Source organism: Dermacentor silvarum, chromosome 8 (assembly GCF_013339745.2).
Source record: "Dermacentor silvarum isolate Dsil-2018 chromosome 8, BIME_Dsil_1.4, whole genome shotgun sequence".
NCBI lineage: Eukaryota > Metazoa > Arthropoda > Arachnida > Ixodida > Ixodidae > Dermacentor > Dermacentor silvarum.
The window spans coordinates 5,892,394-5,909,234 of record NC_051161.1 but is presented as its reverse complement, the minus strand read 5'-3'; the positions used below and the strand labels follow the sequence as shown (position 1 = coordinate 5,909,234).

The 16,841-nt window shown below is 48.3% G+C and overlaps 1 protein-coding gene and 1 pseudogene across 1 annotated transcript; both read right to left on the bottom strand.

Annotated features, from left to right (window-relative positions):
- LOC119460553 (uncharacterized) overlaps nucleotides 1-16,841 on the bottom strand; it is a 234,754-nt pseudogene that overhangs the window by 172,123 nt on the left and 45,790 nt on the right.
- LOC119461926 (uncharacterized) lies at nucleotides 9,535-10,819 on the bottom strand. The gene has a single exon (XM_037723291.2). The coding sequence runs from the start codon at nucleotides 10,817-10,819 to the stop codon at nucleotides 9,548-9,550; it is 1,272 nt and encodes a 423-aa protein (XP_037579219.2). The 3' UTR covers nucleotides 9,535-9,547.

Below are 16,841 nucleotides of genomic sequence, written 5' to 3'. Positions count from 1 at the left end.
CCCAATTTTGCGCCACTACGACCCGACGGCCCCTACAGAGGTACACACAGATGCCAGCGGTGTTGGCCTCGGCGCTGTCCTTGCGCAGCGCAAACCTGGCTTTCCTGAATATGTCGTGGCCTATGCCAGTCGCACCCTTACGAAAGCCGAGACCAATTACACTGTCACGGAAAAAGAATGTCTGGCGACAATCTGGGCTCTGACTAAGTTCCGTCCTTATTTGTATGGCCGCCCCCATTTCGTGTCATCACCGACCACCATGCACTATGTTGGCTGTCATCGTTGAAGGATCCTTCAGGTCGTCTTGCCCGCTGGGCACTTCGCCTGCAGGACTACGATATCCGCGTGCTGTACCGCAACGGACGCCAACATTCTGATGCCGATGCCCTATCACGCTCTCCCTTGCCTGACGAGAATACCTGCTGCTCACTATCCCAGCTCGCTGTTTCTTCAATCGAGCTTGAGACTATCGCTTCCGAGCAGCACAAACACCCGCGGATTGCCTCGATTATAGACTTGCTTGCTGACCACAGTGTAATATATATACTCTTTAGGTGGGGACACTCCTCGGCTTGCTCGCTAGATGCGATCGACCAGATAAAGTAGCAAGGGCGCGCGTCTATCGGGGCGGTGACGGCAGCGGATACCTATCGGCGGAACGACGCAACTTCAGTTAGAACGCAGGCGAGAGCGTGCGCCGACAAGGAACGCGCGCATGCCCTCTCCCCGGTGGCCTACTTTCGTGCGTCACTCAATCATTTCCTCTCCCTTCCACCCTTCTCCCACTATTTCCTTCTTTCTCCCCCCCCCATTCCCCTCCCCTCAGATGCTGAGCCGTGCTCCCTATAAGGGCTGCAGAAATATGCATCTTTTCCCACCCCGAACCTCTACTACTACTAATCATTTCGAATTTCCCGCGAACCGCCGGTTGCTATAACAACGGGAGATTAAACCAATAAAAAGCTCTCTGTGTTGAAGTTGCGTCGTACTACCGATAGGTATCCGCTGCCGTCACCGGGCCGATCGGCGCGCGCCTTTGCTACTTTATCTGGTCGATCGAGTCTGGCGAGTGTCCTCACCTAAAGAGTATATATCTTACACCGTGTTGCTGATCCATCATCACAGTCAATCACTCGCACATTGCGTCGTCAGGCTCGCCATTTCGCGGTTCGCGACAACCTGCTTCACCGACGCAGTTATACCGCAGACGGCCGGCACTGGTTGTACTTAGTTGCTCGCGGTCTGCGCTCCGAAATCTGCGCATCCTTTCACCCCGATCTACAGTGCGATAAGGCACTTACGATTGGCGGGCCGCCTAGAAGGATGAGGATGTATGCTGCACTTCCGCACACGCGCAATAGCGCGTGACGTAGTACGTGTGCAAGCAATGTATCTGTCCTTGATGCGTGGGTGCTCTGCCCGTATCATGTGTTGTACAGCGTGTGCCGCGACCGTAATCGACGTCATGGCAATCACTGTCCAAATGAAATTATTACATCGGCAGTTTGTGGTTGTCTGAGGTAACTTGTGGCGTTAGTGCTTGTCTAGCGTCGTCTAACGTCAGCTGGGGTGGTGGTACTTGTCTTACGTCGGTTGTGCTTGTCTTACGTCGGCACCAGATTAACTGTACACCCACTTTCACAGGGGAGAATGGAGGCGGATCATTTTCTTTCTTTCTTTCTTTTTTTTTTTTTTTGGAGCTGTATTTTTATGTGTCGGCATGGGTCTGAGTCAAAGTCCGGACTTGGTCGGATGAAACAGTACTTTCGGGCACGCGGCGGGGATAAAACAGTATGGCTCCCCAACAAAGGGCATTGGGAGTCGAAGCTCCGTGTACTATGGCCACAACTGCTTTGCGGGCAAGAATAAGTCCCGTTGTTCTTTACATCTTTAAACTGGGATATTTCTAAGTGAGCGTCTAGTTGTTCGAGGAAACTGCCAGTTTGAGCGCGCTTATATAGTTGGGATAATTTTTATGAAAACGGCATAGCTAATCAGACAATTACATGCATTGTTTGAATGTGGATTATACGGACTTTTTATTATATGTTGGTTTTTTTTTGCGCACCAAGAACAAAAATAAATGTGCCTGCCCACAAATATTCAAAAAATATGAAGTACGCCCTTTGTCGGCAATGTGAAATTCAATGAAGAGTGGCATCCTGCTTACAGCCCACATATCTTTTTCCCCAAAAAGCCCACAAGCGGCTCGTATGAACAGTATGAATGGTAATGTTGGTAATGTAAGGGATGCATCTGTTGCTTGATATACTTTAATATTTATAATGCGGAATACGAGCATAAAAGGGCTGCGTAAGAGGAAGAAAACTGCTGCCAGAAGGATTGCATGGATATATGATAGGGTCACGGACTCAAACGGGGCGTTCATCCGTGCTTGAGAAAGGGCACAGGCCCGAAACCTCGACATCGACGCCAGCCTCTTTCACTTCGAGGACATACGACCTGTTTAGCAGAAGAGTTCGCCTTTTGTTATTGCTACACCTCGCAAAAACGATCAGTGCCGTGCAGAGCAATAAAACCGGCCGTTATGAGCAGCGAAGCATTAGTCGCCATCACATTGGATAGCTGCCGTCCTAGCGTGGCCGTTCCCGACGCGGACGACAAGGATAGCCACGAGGTGCACTGTTCATGAAGCGATGGTCGAGGCTCCGTGCCTATAACAAGCGCTCTGCTAAAGATCTCCCAAATACCCCTCCCTATTTTTCTGCACCCTTTTCATAGCGGAGCTGTTATACGCTAGTTTCCAGCGGATCGCTACGTGCGTAGGCCGAGCGCATAGACCAAAAACGCCTTAGCCTCGATACTAAGCAAAAGCGTATCGCCCCAACTGCGTTTAATAGTAAATGGGTGTCTCTCTTTCGCTGGTTACGTCACGCAGCGCATAGGCACGCTACATCAGTTGTGTTCCAGCCGTGTAATGGTTAGGCCACGTATTGTGCCGACCGAGGAAGAACAGCTCGAAGAACGACGGCGTGAGCAGAAGCGGGAATGGCTGCGAAGGCTGCTAACGCCTCCCGCCGCCTTGGCGCACATTCCCGCTCAAGCATCGTTACAGAACTCACGGCCGTCTACGACCACAAAGCTATAGTCACCTTAGTGACAAAATAATCAAGACGGTAGAAAATGACAATTCATGTGGTATGTGTCTTTATCTAAATCAATATTGTTTATCACCATATATACAGCTCCGCTGGTCATCCACCTTCACAATATATATAGAATGGCACTGAGTTTTTATTAATATTGTCTTTTTCCTCCCTGTGAATAATATCCTTCGAGAAGAGTGGGGATGTATTTCAATAAACCTATTTCACCGCCATTCTGCAAGAGATCCCGGTATACCGGGCACTCGTGCGAGTTGTCATTTTTCTCAGCAAGGTTATTTGACCCACCGCGGTGGCTCAGCCAGCTAAGGCGTTGCGCTGCTGAGCACGAGGTCACGGGATCGAATCCCGGCCGAGGCGGCCGCATTTCGATGGAGGCGAAATGCAAGAAGCCCGTGTGCTTGCGTTGTAGTACGCGTTAAAGAACCCCAGGTAGTCAAAATTAATCCGGACCCTCCATTACGGCATGCCTCATGATCAGAACTGGTTTTGGCACGTAAAACCCCAGAAATAAGAAGCAAGGTTATCGAAATTTCGTGTACGCCCGGGAGCAAAAGTATACGGAGTCACGGGACCAAACTGCATCGACGCGCCACCTTCCGGCGCGTTATCGGCTGTGGCGCCTCACGGCCTCTCATGTTGCTTTCCCTGTCGATGTATGTAGGCTGCTTGTCGACCTGTGCCGCTCCGCATATCTGCGCCGCTCTTTGACTGAGTGGCGGCGGCATTGCTGGCTCGCGCGTCCTTCGTGTATTGCATTTCTTCCGTTCACGCGCGGTCTACCGACTTCTGTCGCGTCTTTTGATGACTCAGCCAGAACGCTTGTTTCTTTCTGCGACGTGGTGTTATCGGAAACGCTTCCAATATTTGCTGCCGACGTGCATGCTACTACTTTCATAGATTAAAGTGTCCATACTCTGTTGCAATCCTGTTGCGCTACAAAGGACATCGATGAGAAAACCGCGCTTGAATGATCATCATCAGCCTATGTTTATGTCCACTGCAGGACGAAGGCCTCTCCCTGTGATCTCCACTGTGATGGCGGTGGCGTGGAGCAAAGGTGGAACACCCGGCTTCTAATCTGAAGGTCGTAAGTAAAAAAATATATATCGCCGAGAGCTAGTGGGGCTATACTAGTCCAGGTGCAACCAAATTAAGCAGGCCCGCTAAGCTTCAACAAAGTCACTCCCTCACCAGAACAGGAATTGGCCTCCCTGGTGCAGCATTCGGCCTCCCTCATGACTCGTGCTTCAATAAGCGGCAGCAAATATTGGAAGCGCTTCTGATCACACACGGCCGCAGTGCCGCGGCAAGAACAAGGCATTCTGCGCGAGTCATCGACAGGCGCGAGAGAAGGCTGCGCACCGAAGGCTTGCGATGCGCGAATGCCGTGGCTCTATTATAATACCGCAGTCATCTCGGCGAAACAGCGGCCCGGATGTGCCGGAGCAGAGTGACACAGGCCCCATAGAGAAAGAAATTCAACTATGCAGGCCCGCTGTACGATTAGTCGGCGAGCAGCGTATCTCGCTAAGAAAGGCAACATGACATGCAGGCAGTTATGATGGGACAGCAAGCACCGCGCCGGAAGATGGCGCGTCGATGCAGTTTGGCCCGCGCTTCAGGGGTACTTTTGCTCACGAGTGTACAATGCACGTTCGGCTAATAGAAAAGCAGTAAACTATTTTCGCACATTAGGGGAATAATGTACTAAATAGTATCTCGTTAATGTATATATAGCGCATTTTACCAAATGGATATAAGCTTCCTTGTGCGACTGACCCGCAACGTAACACGGATGGCATTTTAGATGCGAAGCAGCTTATGGCGGGGGCTTTGTCCGTCCTTCCTTCCGTCCCGCGGCGTCTCACACCCCCACAGCGCATGCGCGTCCCCTCCCCTCTCTCTCCTCTTCTACGCTCCCCCCCCCTTTCTCTCCTCTAGGAATCCTCTACTCTACGGAGCGGCGCGCACGATAGGTGGTGCGACAGCTGCATACTCCGCTGGCGGCGCCACGGTAGTTCCGCGGTATGAAAATCACGGAGCGCGCGCGCCTCATTCTCTCTCCTGTGCAGCGCCGCGATGAGCGCTCGGGCCGCTGCCGCGAAACGGGAGCGGCGACGTGGCGATGCCGAAGTTTGGGCTCGCGAAGCCGAAAGGAAACGTGAATGGCGACAAGCGGACCCTGAACTCCGGGCTCGGGAAGCCAAATCGCGACATACAGCCACGCGCCCTTCGTATACTGTGGGTGATTTCAACGTGGACATAACGACGAACGATTCGCTGGTCCAGCACATGCTAGACGTGTACTCATTGCGATGCATTTCCTACGGCCACAAACAACCGACCACCATTAGGGGAACGTGCATAGACCTGATCTTCGCAAACTTCAGAATTAAAACTCTGGAACAGCAAGCCTTGACGCTACACTTCACCGACCACAAGGCCGTCGTCTTCAAAGCTCCCCGTGCACCGACGCTAGGAATCGCATACGGTCTCTAAATAAATAAACAGGCAACCACCACGTTCTCTCTCTTCTCTTATACATTCTCATTCGTCCTCTCAATAAAATTACACCATCTCCCGCTCAAGCTAACCATCGCCCCGCTGCTTCGCATCCACACATGGTTCCCTTTAGCGGAAGATGGAGTCTTTTTTTTTTTTTTAACACGAAAGTGTTTTATGCCGGGGTCCACCAAGACTTCACTGACGTATTTCCGTCACGGAAATACGTCAGCTTACAATGTACACGAACATAATACAAAGAAAGAAACCAGAAGAAAAAGTTCCACAAACATGCAAAATTTGGAAATCGAACCCACGACCTCTCGGTCCGCGACGATAGATCGCCGAGCGTTTAACCCATTGCGCCACAAACGCTTTTTTTTTCTTTCATGGTATTTAATACATTAACATGTCATCCAATAAAACATTCACTAATTGTGCATAGTCATAGAAAGGTGGGTACAATGAGTCACACACAGAAAAACAGAAGAAGCACTATTCCGCTTTAAAAGGGTGGTAAGGCTAAGCACCTCACCAAAATGGGGTACCAGTCCGGTTGAACATCAAGTCTATCATAAACATTCTTTAGGTGCACAGTCATCTGGATGAAATTTACTCTTGTGGGTACAACCGGTTCGGCGTTGCGGTCCATCATTCGCGTCTTCCACAGACTGTGCATTCCCATGAGAAAGAACACGTCGAAAGGTACACTGTCATCATGGGTCGGCAGCAGATATCGCACTGTATGGGGGTTGATTTCAAGGTCTTTCTTTAGAGTCCGTTGGAGGATGTCCCAAAATAGAATGGCATCTTTGCAATCAATAAAACAGTGTTCAATTGTCTCTGGCACATCACAAAGACGACAATTAACAGAAGTCACAAATATACCCTTTTTCTGTAGCCATGTTTTTACCGGTAAAGTTTCACTATGAAGTTTGTAAAAGAATGTTTTGCAGCATGGGGATATATACATTTTACGAACTCGTTTTAGTACATCGTGGCCTGGCCATTCAATGTATAGTGATCGGTAAAATGGAGGTGGAAAAAGCATGGACAGTAAATCTTTGTATAACTTTTTACGCGACACGGAGTACAAGTATTCAGTAGAAAACCGAACTGTCAGGAAACGAACCGCCAAATAAACCTCCTGCATGAACCCCAACAAGCATAAAGGCGAAGAAAAATTTGATGAAACAACTAAATCAGGTAAAGCATCAACAAGTGTGACTTGCATGAATGACCGAATTATAGGATGTGAAGGATCGCGAAAAAAGAAGAAACGGGACACTATTTGCCGCACGTAAAGATGCACTAAGCCGAGCCCACCCTCACTAACTGGTCTAAAAACATTGTCTCTCCTCATGGGCTCGAAAGTGGAAGACCATATGAAAGTTGCAAAAATTCGGTGAAAGCGTTGGATGTAGAGCCTGGCACAGTGAATAACTTGCAATACGTAGTAAATTTTAGTTGCTAAAAACTTATTGCAGGCTTCAGCCCTTCCGAAAATAGAAAGTCGGTATGGAACGAATGTCTGAGCGTAACTTTGCAAGGCTGAAACCCGTTCTTTCCAATAGTGCGCGCTTAATTTATATGCGTCTAGCGGCACGCCAAGATACGTTGGCGGAACATGAGTCCACTTAATGCCTGCAAACTGTTCTGGCTTATAACACCAGGAGCCGAACCATAAGCCTAAGCTTTTCGAGGAGTTCATTTGTGCTCCTGATACGCTGCCAAATTTCTCTATTGTAGCTACAACCTTTTCAACACTGGGCTTATCTGTGCAGAAAAACGCTAGATCATCTGCATAAGCTAACACTTTAACCTCATTACCCAGTATGTTGAAGCCATGGATGGAACTTGACTGAATTACGCTTAAGCATAGTGGTTCCAGGTAAAGGGCGAAGAGTAGTGGGGACATCGGGCATCCTTGTTTTACCGAAGAGCAGATAGCAACGGGTTTGGACAGATGGCCATTAATAACTAAACGAGTAGAACAATGGGTGTAGCAAAGCCTAACTCCTTTAAGCACAATGGAGCCAACATTGGCGTGTTCCAGAAGAGAAAATAAATAGGAATGACTGACTCGATCAAAAGCTTTAGCAAGGTCTACTTGGAGCATTGCAAGCTGCTCAGTGGAACCGTAACAGTACTCAAGAAGTGTACGGGCGATATGTATGTTGGTCTGAATTGATCGGCCTCTAATTCCGCACGTCTGATGGGAACCAATGAGAATCGACATCGCAAATTGTAATCTATTAGATAAAACTTTTGCAAAGATTTTATAATCAACGTTTGACAGCGTGATTGGTCTGTAGCTTTCAACAGAACGCAGTTTTTCCTTATCTGAGCTTTTTGGGATTAAAACTGTGTGGTTTTTGCAAAAAGATTGTGGAAGGGCGTCCACCTCTAAACTTGTAATAAATATATCCAATAATATGGAACTGATAATCCCTTTGAACGCTTTGTAAAATTCGCTTGAAAGTCCATCAGGGCCGGGGGTTTTCGATAAAGGCAGCTGATCAATAGCTTGCTCAATTTCTTGAATGGTAACAGTACCACTGATGAATGCACACTCCTCATTCTGTAAAGGTTTTACTAGAGACACAAAACTCTCTAAGACTTTTGCATCATGATCTTCGGGAGGTGCACTGAACAAAGCATTGTAGTAACTTTCAAATTGTGAAATTATGTCATTCGTATTTGTTACAAGACTACCTTTGGAGTAGATTTCCGAAATTACTTTTGAAGTACCGTGACGTCGCTCATCAAGTAAAGCTTGACGTGTTGGCTGTTCAGAGTGCAAAGCACGGCTGTTTCGAGATCGAACTCGCGCACCTCGGTAACGTAGTGCGTCATACTTTTGTAACTCACATTTAATATTTTCCATATCTTCTATGTAAGTGCCTGGCATTTCGCATTCCATCTCGTAAATGCTACTTAGGCTCTTGAGGAGCATTTTTTCTTCATTCTTTCTATAAAACGATTTCACCGACCCAATTTCTATAGCCACTGTGCGAACCTCTTGCTTAAAGAGTTCCCAAGCAGCAAATAATGGCAAGTCTGTAGAAAAACAAGTTGTTAGGGCCATACGCACACGATTGATAAATTCCTGATCATTTAGGAGCTCAGAGTTAAGTTTCCAGAGTGCCCACTGTGGTCGGAAATTGGTTACAGATTTCTCACCAATTTTTGCGATAACCATACAATGATCAGAGAACGAAACTGGGATAGTACTACAAGACAGTCTTCGGGAGAGGAGTGATGAAGAGACATAAATTCGATCAAGGCGGGCGTAAGAGTGACCTTGAATTCGTGTATAAGAGCAAGAACCCTGTCCCGACGCTCCTATATCTATGAGCCCTGCATTCTCTATCACGTTAGACAAAACTTCACCACTCCTGTCTCGCTGAATGTTAATCCCACTTCGATCACTCGGATCACATACACAATTGAAATCTCCCATTAACACAATGCAGCGTTCACAGTCCAGTAGATTAGACACAGTATCAAATAAAAGAATTCGTTTGGCAGCGTTATTAAATGCGTAGAGGTTAACTATTCGCCATGGCACACCCTGCAACACAAAATCGCAGTATATGTATCGGCCTTCAGCGTCCACATGGTAACTAAATGCTGAACAAAGTAGGCTCTTTTTCAGAAACAGGAAGCAGCCCGCGGATAAACCAAGGGCGTGTGAAACGCAGACATTATATTCAGACAGAAAAGGTCGCAAGGCCCTTTCTGTTTCGTCATCACTCTCAATCTTCGTCTCCTGCACGGCGACGAAGTCGAGGCGATGCCTAGATAAAAGCCGGCGAAGCTGTGCCTGTTTCTGCAAAGACCTAAGGCCCCGTACATTCAAAGTTGCGAAGAGAAGTTGCTTTGTCAGCGCCATGGTGACTAACCACTATACGGACCTAATTATCTATGTGGTCGGTCCTTGAGGGCAACGGTGAGGCTCCCTCCGAACCCCCACCAGGCCTCCTGGACCGTGATCGTCGGCACTTTCCTGAGTGTTTCGATGTCTTGCGGCGACGTGCTTTTCTTGTGGTACTGTTCGTGTCGCTGTCCGTGCTTGTTTCCGATGTGTTTGTCGCACGGCGCTTCGGAATTGATGTATCCGCGTTACTTCGCCTGTCCTCTACCAGCACAGGGCACGTGTCGAGAAGCTTGGGTGAAGCAGATGATTCATTTTCGGCTGCCTCTTTAGCTTGCTGGGCAGGAACTGGCTGTTTGATTACGGGCGCCTCATTGCACTGTTGCTTGGACTGATCATCTGTCGCTTTGCTACCTTCCTTGTCCTTGGGCGGTTGTGCGATGACATTGTCTTTTACATCTAGACGAGACTTGCCGGCACAACTGGTCTCCGCGGCACAAGGAACATCTCCGGTCGCGTCGAGAACCTCTGTGGCGTCCATTATGTGTTCTTGCACGCATTCGTCAGGAGGTCGTGTCCTATGTCGTAACTTGTCGGCGTATGTTACCACACATTCTTCAGCTGTGTGGCCAAAGCGCCGGCAGTCTTCACAACGTGGAGTTCTGCAGTTGCGACGAATGTGGCCAACCTTGTTACAGCGGAGACAAAGCGGGGGTCTGCCTGGAATCAGTACAAGGCTCTGCACTCCACAGACAGGTAGTAGATGTGGAACGTCACCCACACCTACTCCGTCAGCAAGAGACAACACCACATCACGATTTAGAGTACGCATTTCTTCCATCTCCGATACTCTCCAGCTTTCTGCTGATATAGATTTCACTTTCCCGTAAGCCTGGAGTGAATCTCGAATGTAGGCGTCTTCCAAACGCTCAGGTAGCCATAAAAGCTTCATTTTTACTTCCGTGGGCTCAGGGTCCATGACGATGCAGCGTCTTCCTTTCACCGATAAATCCCCGCACGTGACTAGATTTGATTTTGCCATTGGTGACTTGCACGTCACCATCCACACGTGCGACATCTGAAATTGGCCAATGGAACTTATTTCCTTTAGGTCAATAACATTCCGAAGGGCGTCTCTGAAGTCTTGGGCTCTGTACGGTCGACCAGCTAAGTCAGCATGCAGGAAAACGGAGTCCACAACCAGCTTACCGGTAGGAAGACGAGGTAGCACAATACGGTAGTCATTGCTGCTGGCTGACGCCTGAGCAGCACCTCGGCCAGGGGCCGATAAATCCTTTGGAGCGGAGAACATGAAAAAATGTGGTTGATCCCTCTTATATAGGAATCGGTATAGAACACGAAAGTGAAACGTGTCTTCACAGAAGTAGTGTAATGTTTATTGCACATTGATATATAATGTCTATTGCTGTTTTGTGGCTAAAGCGCCCTTAGGCGTTGATGCACCCACGCTGACGCCTGGTGGCACGTCTCCTCCATCACGACTACCAACGTCGATGACCATGAGCAACCGTCGTGCATATGGAAGCTGCACTACGCTGCACACGCTAGCACAACGCGAAAGACGAAGCACGTAACTGACACACTAATACAACGCGCAAGACAAAGCACGTAACTGAATCGTCACCGAGTCAAATCAGCGCGTACAGCGCGTCGTAATTGCAGCCTCCGCGATCAACTTCAGAAACATTTTCAGAGCTAATTGCGGAGGCCACGCTCCGCTGTGCTGAGTACGGTGAACGCCACCTAGGTGGCGTTGGTAGTGCTTCTTGATGCCAGCGTCCCTTCGAATGCTGGCATCGAGGCGTCGTAGTGCTGAGACCACCGAAGCGTTCACTGTCGGTGCGCGTTAAGGCCGGAATACATGAAGCGAATAACCGGCGTCCGAGCGAAGAACTTCGTCGGGCGGCGAACGTCCGACGGCCGGCGTCAAGAAATTTGCCGTCCGCAGCCGATCTGCCTGTCCAAACATTTTCGTCGGGTGAACGCCGCCGCCGGAAGCGTCTAGCGCGCAGCGGTGGACGACAGCCAATCAGGAGGCACTAGTTCCGGTCGCAATGCATGCTGGTGTTTCGCGCGCGCGCGCCTTTTCGCGTCGTCTGCAATCGCGTTGGTGTTGCCGTGTCTGCATGTCTCTGCACCGATTGAGTAGTTCCTAGTATGATCTCTCAGGAATCGCGTTGTATTTGTACATCCCATATCCGCTGATCTGCGAGGAAACAGACAAGCAGTGCAAGCTCTCTACAACAACCTTCAACAGAAATCTTCTGATCTCAGAGGCCACATGCTGTCGTCATGCCTATCTCCCGACTTCCCCGATAGATGGCGCTGGCATCGGATATTTCTTTCGCTAGGCTTAGACGCGTTCGAAACGAGAAGCGATCTCGAATACTACTCAAGGTTATCCATAATACTCTGTCGTCGAAGCGGCCTGAGACTAAGCGAAAGCCGTTTACGCAGTCATTTGCTTCCAACTAAGTGAATTCTACAAGGACAACGCCAAATTCAGTTCGAAGCGGGCGGCCGGGACCGCCGCCAACACGGCGGCCAACGCGCGGCGGCGTTCGCCGCATGTATTGCAACACAGCAAACATCCTGCGTCGTGTCGCCGCGTCGTTACTTGACGCGTGAAGTTCGTCGAGAAAGTTCGCTCCATGTATCCCGGGCTTTAGTGTCATAATGCAGTACTTCTCTTTTCTGCTCGTAGGCGGCGGCACCGCCCCGAGCAAGAGCGCGGGTACACGGAGGAGTGTTAGATATATAAGGCGCGTCTGTGTAGCTCTCTGCAAATGCGTTTGTGGCGCAATGGGTTAAACGCTCGGCGATCTATCGTCGCGGACCGAGAGGTCGTGGGTTCGATTCCTAAATTTTGCATGTTTGTGGAACTTTTTCTTCTGGTTTCTTTCTTTGTATTATGTTCTATGACGTATTTCCGTGACGGAAATACGTCAGTGAAGTCTTGGTGGACCCCGGAATAAAACACTTTCGTGTTAAAAACGCGACCGTTCGGAACGCCGTCTTCTTCTTTCTCCCATTGCGCCACAAACGCATTTGCAGAGAGCTACACAGACGCGCCTTATATATCTAACACTCCTCCGTGTACCCGCGCTCTTGCTCGGGGCGGTGCCGCCGCCTACGAGCAGAAAAGAGAAGTACTGCATTATGACACTAACGCGCACCGACAGTGAACGCTTCGGTGGTCTCAGCACTACGACGCCTCGATGCCAGCATTCGAAGGGACGCTGGCATCAAGAAGCACTACCAACGCGTTCTCGCAGAAGCACTACTAGGTGGCGTTCACCGTACTCAGCACAGCGGAGCGTGGCCTCCGCAATTAGCTCTGAAAATGTTTCTGAAGTTGATCGCGGAGGCTGCAATTACAACGCGCTGTACGCGCTGATTTGACTCGGTGACGATTCAGTTACGTGCTTTGTCTTGCGCGTTGTATTAGTGTGTCAGTTACGTGCATTCGTCTTTCGCGTTGTGCTAGCGTGTGCAGCGTAGTGCAGCTTCCATATGCACGACGGTTGCTCATGGTCATCGACGTTGGTAGTCGTGATGGAGGAGACGTGCCACCAGGCGTCAGCGTGGGTGCATCAACGCCTAAGGGCGCTTTAGCCACAAAACACCAATAGACATTATATATCAATGTGCAATAAACATTACACTACTTCTGTGAAGACACGTTTCACTTTCGTGTTCTATACCGATTCCTATATAAGAGGGATCAACCACATTTTTTTGTAGCGGTGGATACGTCTATTATTGTTGATCTGAATTTATGTGGATATCTTATAGCTGTTCACAATGTCCAGAAGAAACGTTCCATAGATGCCCAAGCAATATTTCTCGTCTACTGGGTACGCGGGCGAACTGTCAACTTTGACACTGAATTTCCTGTCGTGCATCGCTGTTCTGCGCTCTCCTCAACGGTCGTCCCTCCTTCGTCCTCGCGACGTCATAGCCGCGTCTCACGATGTGCATTCGCACCACGGACTGCCATTAGAACTTCGGCATAGCTTATGAACGCTGTTTTATGCCGGCATAAGATAACATATTTTATAGGATGACAATAAAGAGGCATCGCATTTACTTCAATAGCATTTATTTCACCACTTCAAGAAAGCTCCGCTTCACAGAGGTTCCAACATGTACGTTCGATCTGCGGAATTTCGCGCCAAAACTTGTACAACTCACGCCACAAGTCAGCGTTCGGGTATACAGTTGACGACGACATGATGGCGCAACATTGGTCAGCTGTCTGTGCGCCAGTGTTGCCCCTTCGTTTTTCTAGCGCAGAGCCTGCGTTCTCCCGGCTGGCGCTCTTTCCACGAATCTGTATGTGGCGCTATTTCGCGCTGTCCTCTGAGAGCGCCGCTCAGTTTCCGTTGAAGCGATAGACCGCACGATTCTTCGCCCGCTGCAGCGGCCGCGCCAGCGTTTTGACAGTCGTTGTCTGCGGTCATTCAGTGTGATCTATTCATGTTTGCTTGTGCGCGATGACACCACGCTTGTCAATTCAGTTAGAAAGCGAATGTGTCCAAGTTTATGCGGCCGTTAAAACTACTCTACTATCCCTACTCCGAATAGCTCTCTACCAATTTGCTGTCGCAATTGATGCTTCGCTTTTCGGGCGAAACTGCGACATTTTTTCCACGCACAGATATGCGTATAACACAAAGCCACATGGAGCCTCCTTGGTTGCTGCCTTGCCTAGTCTATTTTATTCGTTGTCATCCACTGGCTTTAATTAATATAAGCAAAAAGCGCCAGCTTTAGTGCTGATGTAATGAAAATAGGATTTATGCTGTTGTCCTTTTCGATGCTTGCTTTTCTTTTCAATTGTTATTAGTTGTGTCATCTTTTTTTAACGTTCTCTCCTTTTCCGGGTACTACTCCGTAAGAGCGACCATTAGAGCTCCCAAGATGCGGGCCTCCCATTCTGGCCTTTCGGTCCTGGAACCATTCTTACGAGAACTGCGCAGTGAGCCGCGGTGCCCAACCTGCAAGAGAAAGTTATAATGCTCCGCGCTGCGCAGAGGCGGCATCTTTTGACAACACGAGAAAGTTTTGACAGCATGGTTCGCCATCGCGTGACTTCTGGAGTCTTACGCTATTATCACATGCGTGTGAGTAAGCGCACATTGTGTTACGATCTCTCTCTCTCACCTCTTTAACCTTTCTTTTGCTGCGAACAGCAATTCTACGCTCAAAGAAGGCGATCGTGTCCGTTCGTTTGTCCGCTCGTCACGATTTCGTTGAGGCATAACGCCGCGTAACGTAAAAAAATGTGGTCTACAATCCACGCTGTGAAGGTGATTGTACAGCAAAACTGTAAACGACACCTATATAACGATTACCCATTGCGACGTGGCTTGAAATCATTGACATCGCGACATTCGCATGCATTTTACCTAATTATTATCCAAAGACGTTCCAGCGGCTTGCGCCATTACTTCATGCACCTACAAAGAGTGGACCAGAGACAAGCGAAATGCACTTAACGTGGAACCACAGTCGATCACACGCGGAGCAACTAAATCCGAATTCTGCGTCGAGAAATTTATTCGTAAATTTATAATTTGCATCCTTGAAAGGATTGATTGTATTGTACCTCCGTCGCTTGGCCGCGTTTTCGGCTTCACGACATTCATCGTCCTGCCGCGCTTCGTCCGTGGCACGAGCACGACGCCGTTGTTCTTCCCGCCCCTCCCATTGCACGCAGCTCTTCAGGAGTCCTCGCTGTACGTGGCCTTCCCATAGCACTGTCATAACACAAATGCAATGCCTTACTAGGTGGGCCCTCTTTATATACAGGTTGTTTCAGCGAACACTTTCAAACATTTTACAGGTTGCCTGTGGCAGATAGCACAATTCTAGTTCATGAGCTGGTCTGCTCGAAGAGGCGGTTGTTATTACTAGCACAAAATATTGAAATGCATAATTGACTAATTAACCAAAAGAGAGAGAGAGAGACAGAAGAAAGGGGTTAACCAAATGGGAAAATCCGGTTTGCTACCCTACGCTGGGGAGAGAGGGGAGGGGTAATGTAACAGCAAAGTAGAGATAAAGAAAGTAAGAAGACACAATCGGTCACAGGTGGCACAGCACAGTAGCACTATAAACATCTGTCCGGGCTACAGCCGCTTGTCCAAGTCTGTTGCCCTTAAAAATTTCTCAGGATGACACCAGTTTCGAGGTATTAATTCCCGAACTTTGCGGAGAAATGCCTTGGCGTTCTGGTTACTTTTGTACTTCAATGCATAAAAAGACGTTTTGTTAAGCAAGTAACTGGAACGCCAATGCCATTCTCCGCAAAGTTCGGGAATTAATCTCTCGAAACTGGTGTCATCCTGAGTATTCGTTACAAGTGGATCCGCCTTGCGAACTTGACGACTAGAATTCGTAAATTGCGATATGGGCCATAAGGTAATTCGTTACAAACTTAATTAGTGAATTTTGGTTAATTAGTTGATTATGCATTTCAATTTTTTTGTGTGCAAGTAATGTCCGCTTCTCCGAGTAGACCAGCTCGTGAACTAAAATTGTGCTATCTGCCACAGGCAACTTTTTTTTTTTAATTTGAAAGTGTTCGCTGCAACACTCTGTATAGGTAAGGTAGTGACGTCGCGTCCTGTGTTACAAACTGTGCTGTCACAAAGCTGCACATTAATTTATCTTTTATATGGTTATTTACATCACGTTCCTGTTACAAGCAGATGTCGTTATCAATCATATTGTGCTTCCCATTGTTAACGGCCGCCGTATCTTCTGTCACGTTGACACGAGACGTATTTTATGCTTTTCTTTATCGAAATGACCTATGTGGTATGCACGGTATGTGTGATTCGATCGAAAGCATATTCACATTTTTAGCTTCAGTTTTAGCCTACGATTGCACTATCTCTGGGATCGGCCCACAAAAGAGATTATTTTTGACCACGACAAATGCGTTGGGAGGTAAAGAACCTCGCTGTAAACCGCACACGCGCGCACGAACTTTCAACCTGCCCTGACGAAGAAAGTACCGCTCTCGAAACTGCTAGCCTAATAAATTTTCAGATTTAGTTTACAACAATGCTTCCATTGTGTCATTATACAGGGTGTCCAAACTATTAAAATATGCAAATGTCGCGCACGTGTAGCAGGACAGAACCAAGGTAATGTTGCTTGCCGTCGCTTGGAGTTACTCAAATAATTTTTTGCATTCCGCCTAATTACCTAATTAGTCCTAAGTATTTATAATCTTCTCAAATATTATAAATTGATGAAAAGTGTCAATGAGAAAATTGTGGGGTAACATGAAAAACTCCCGA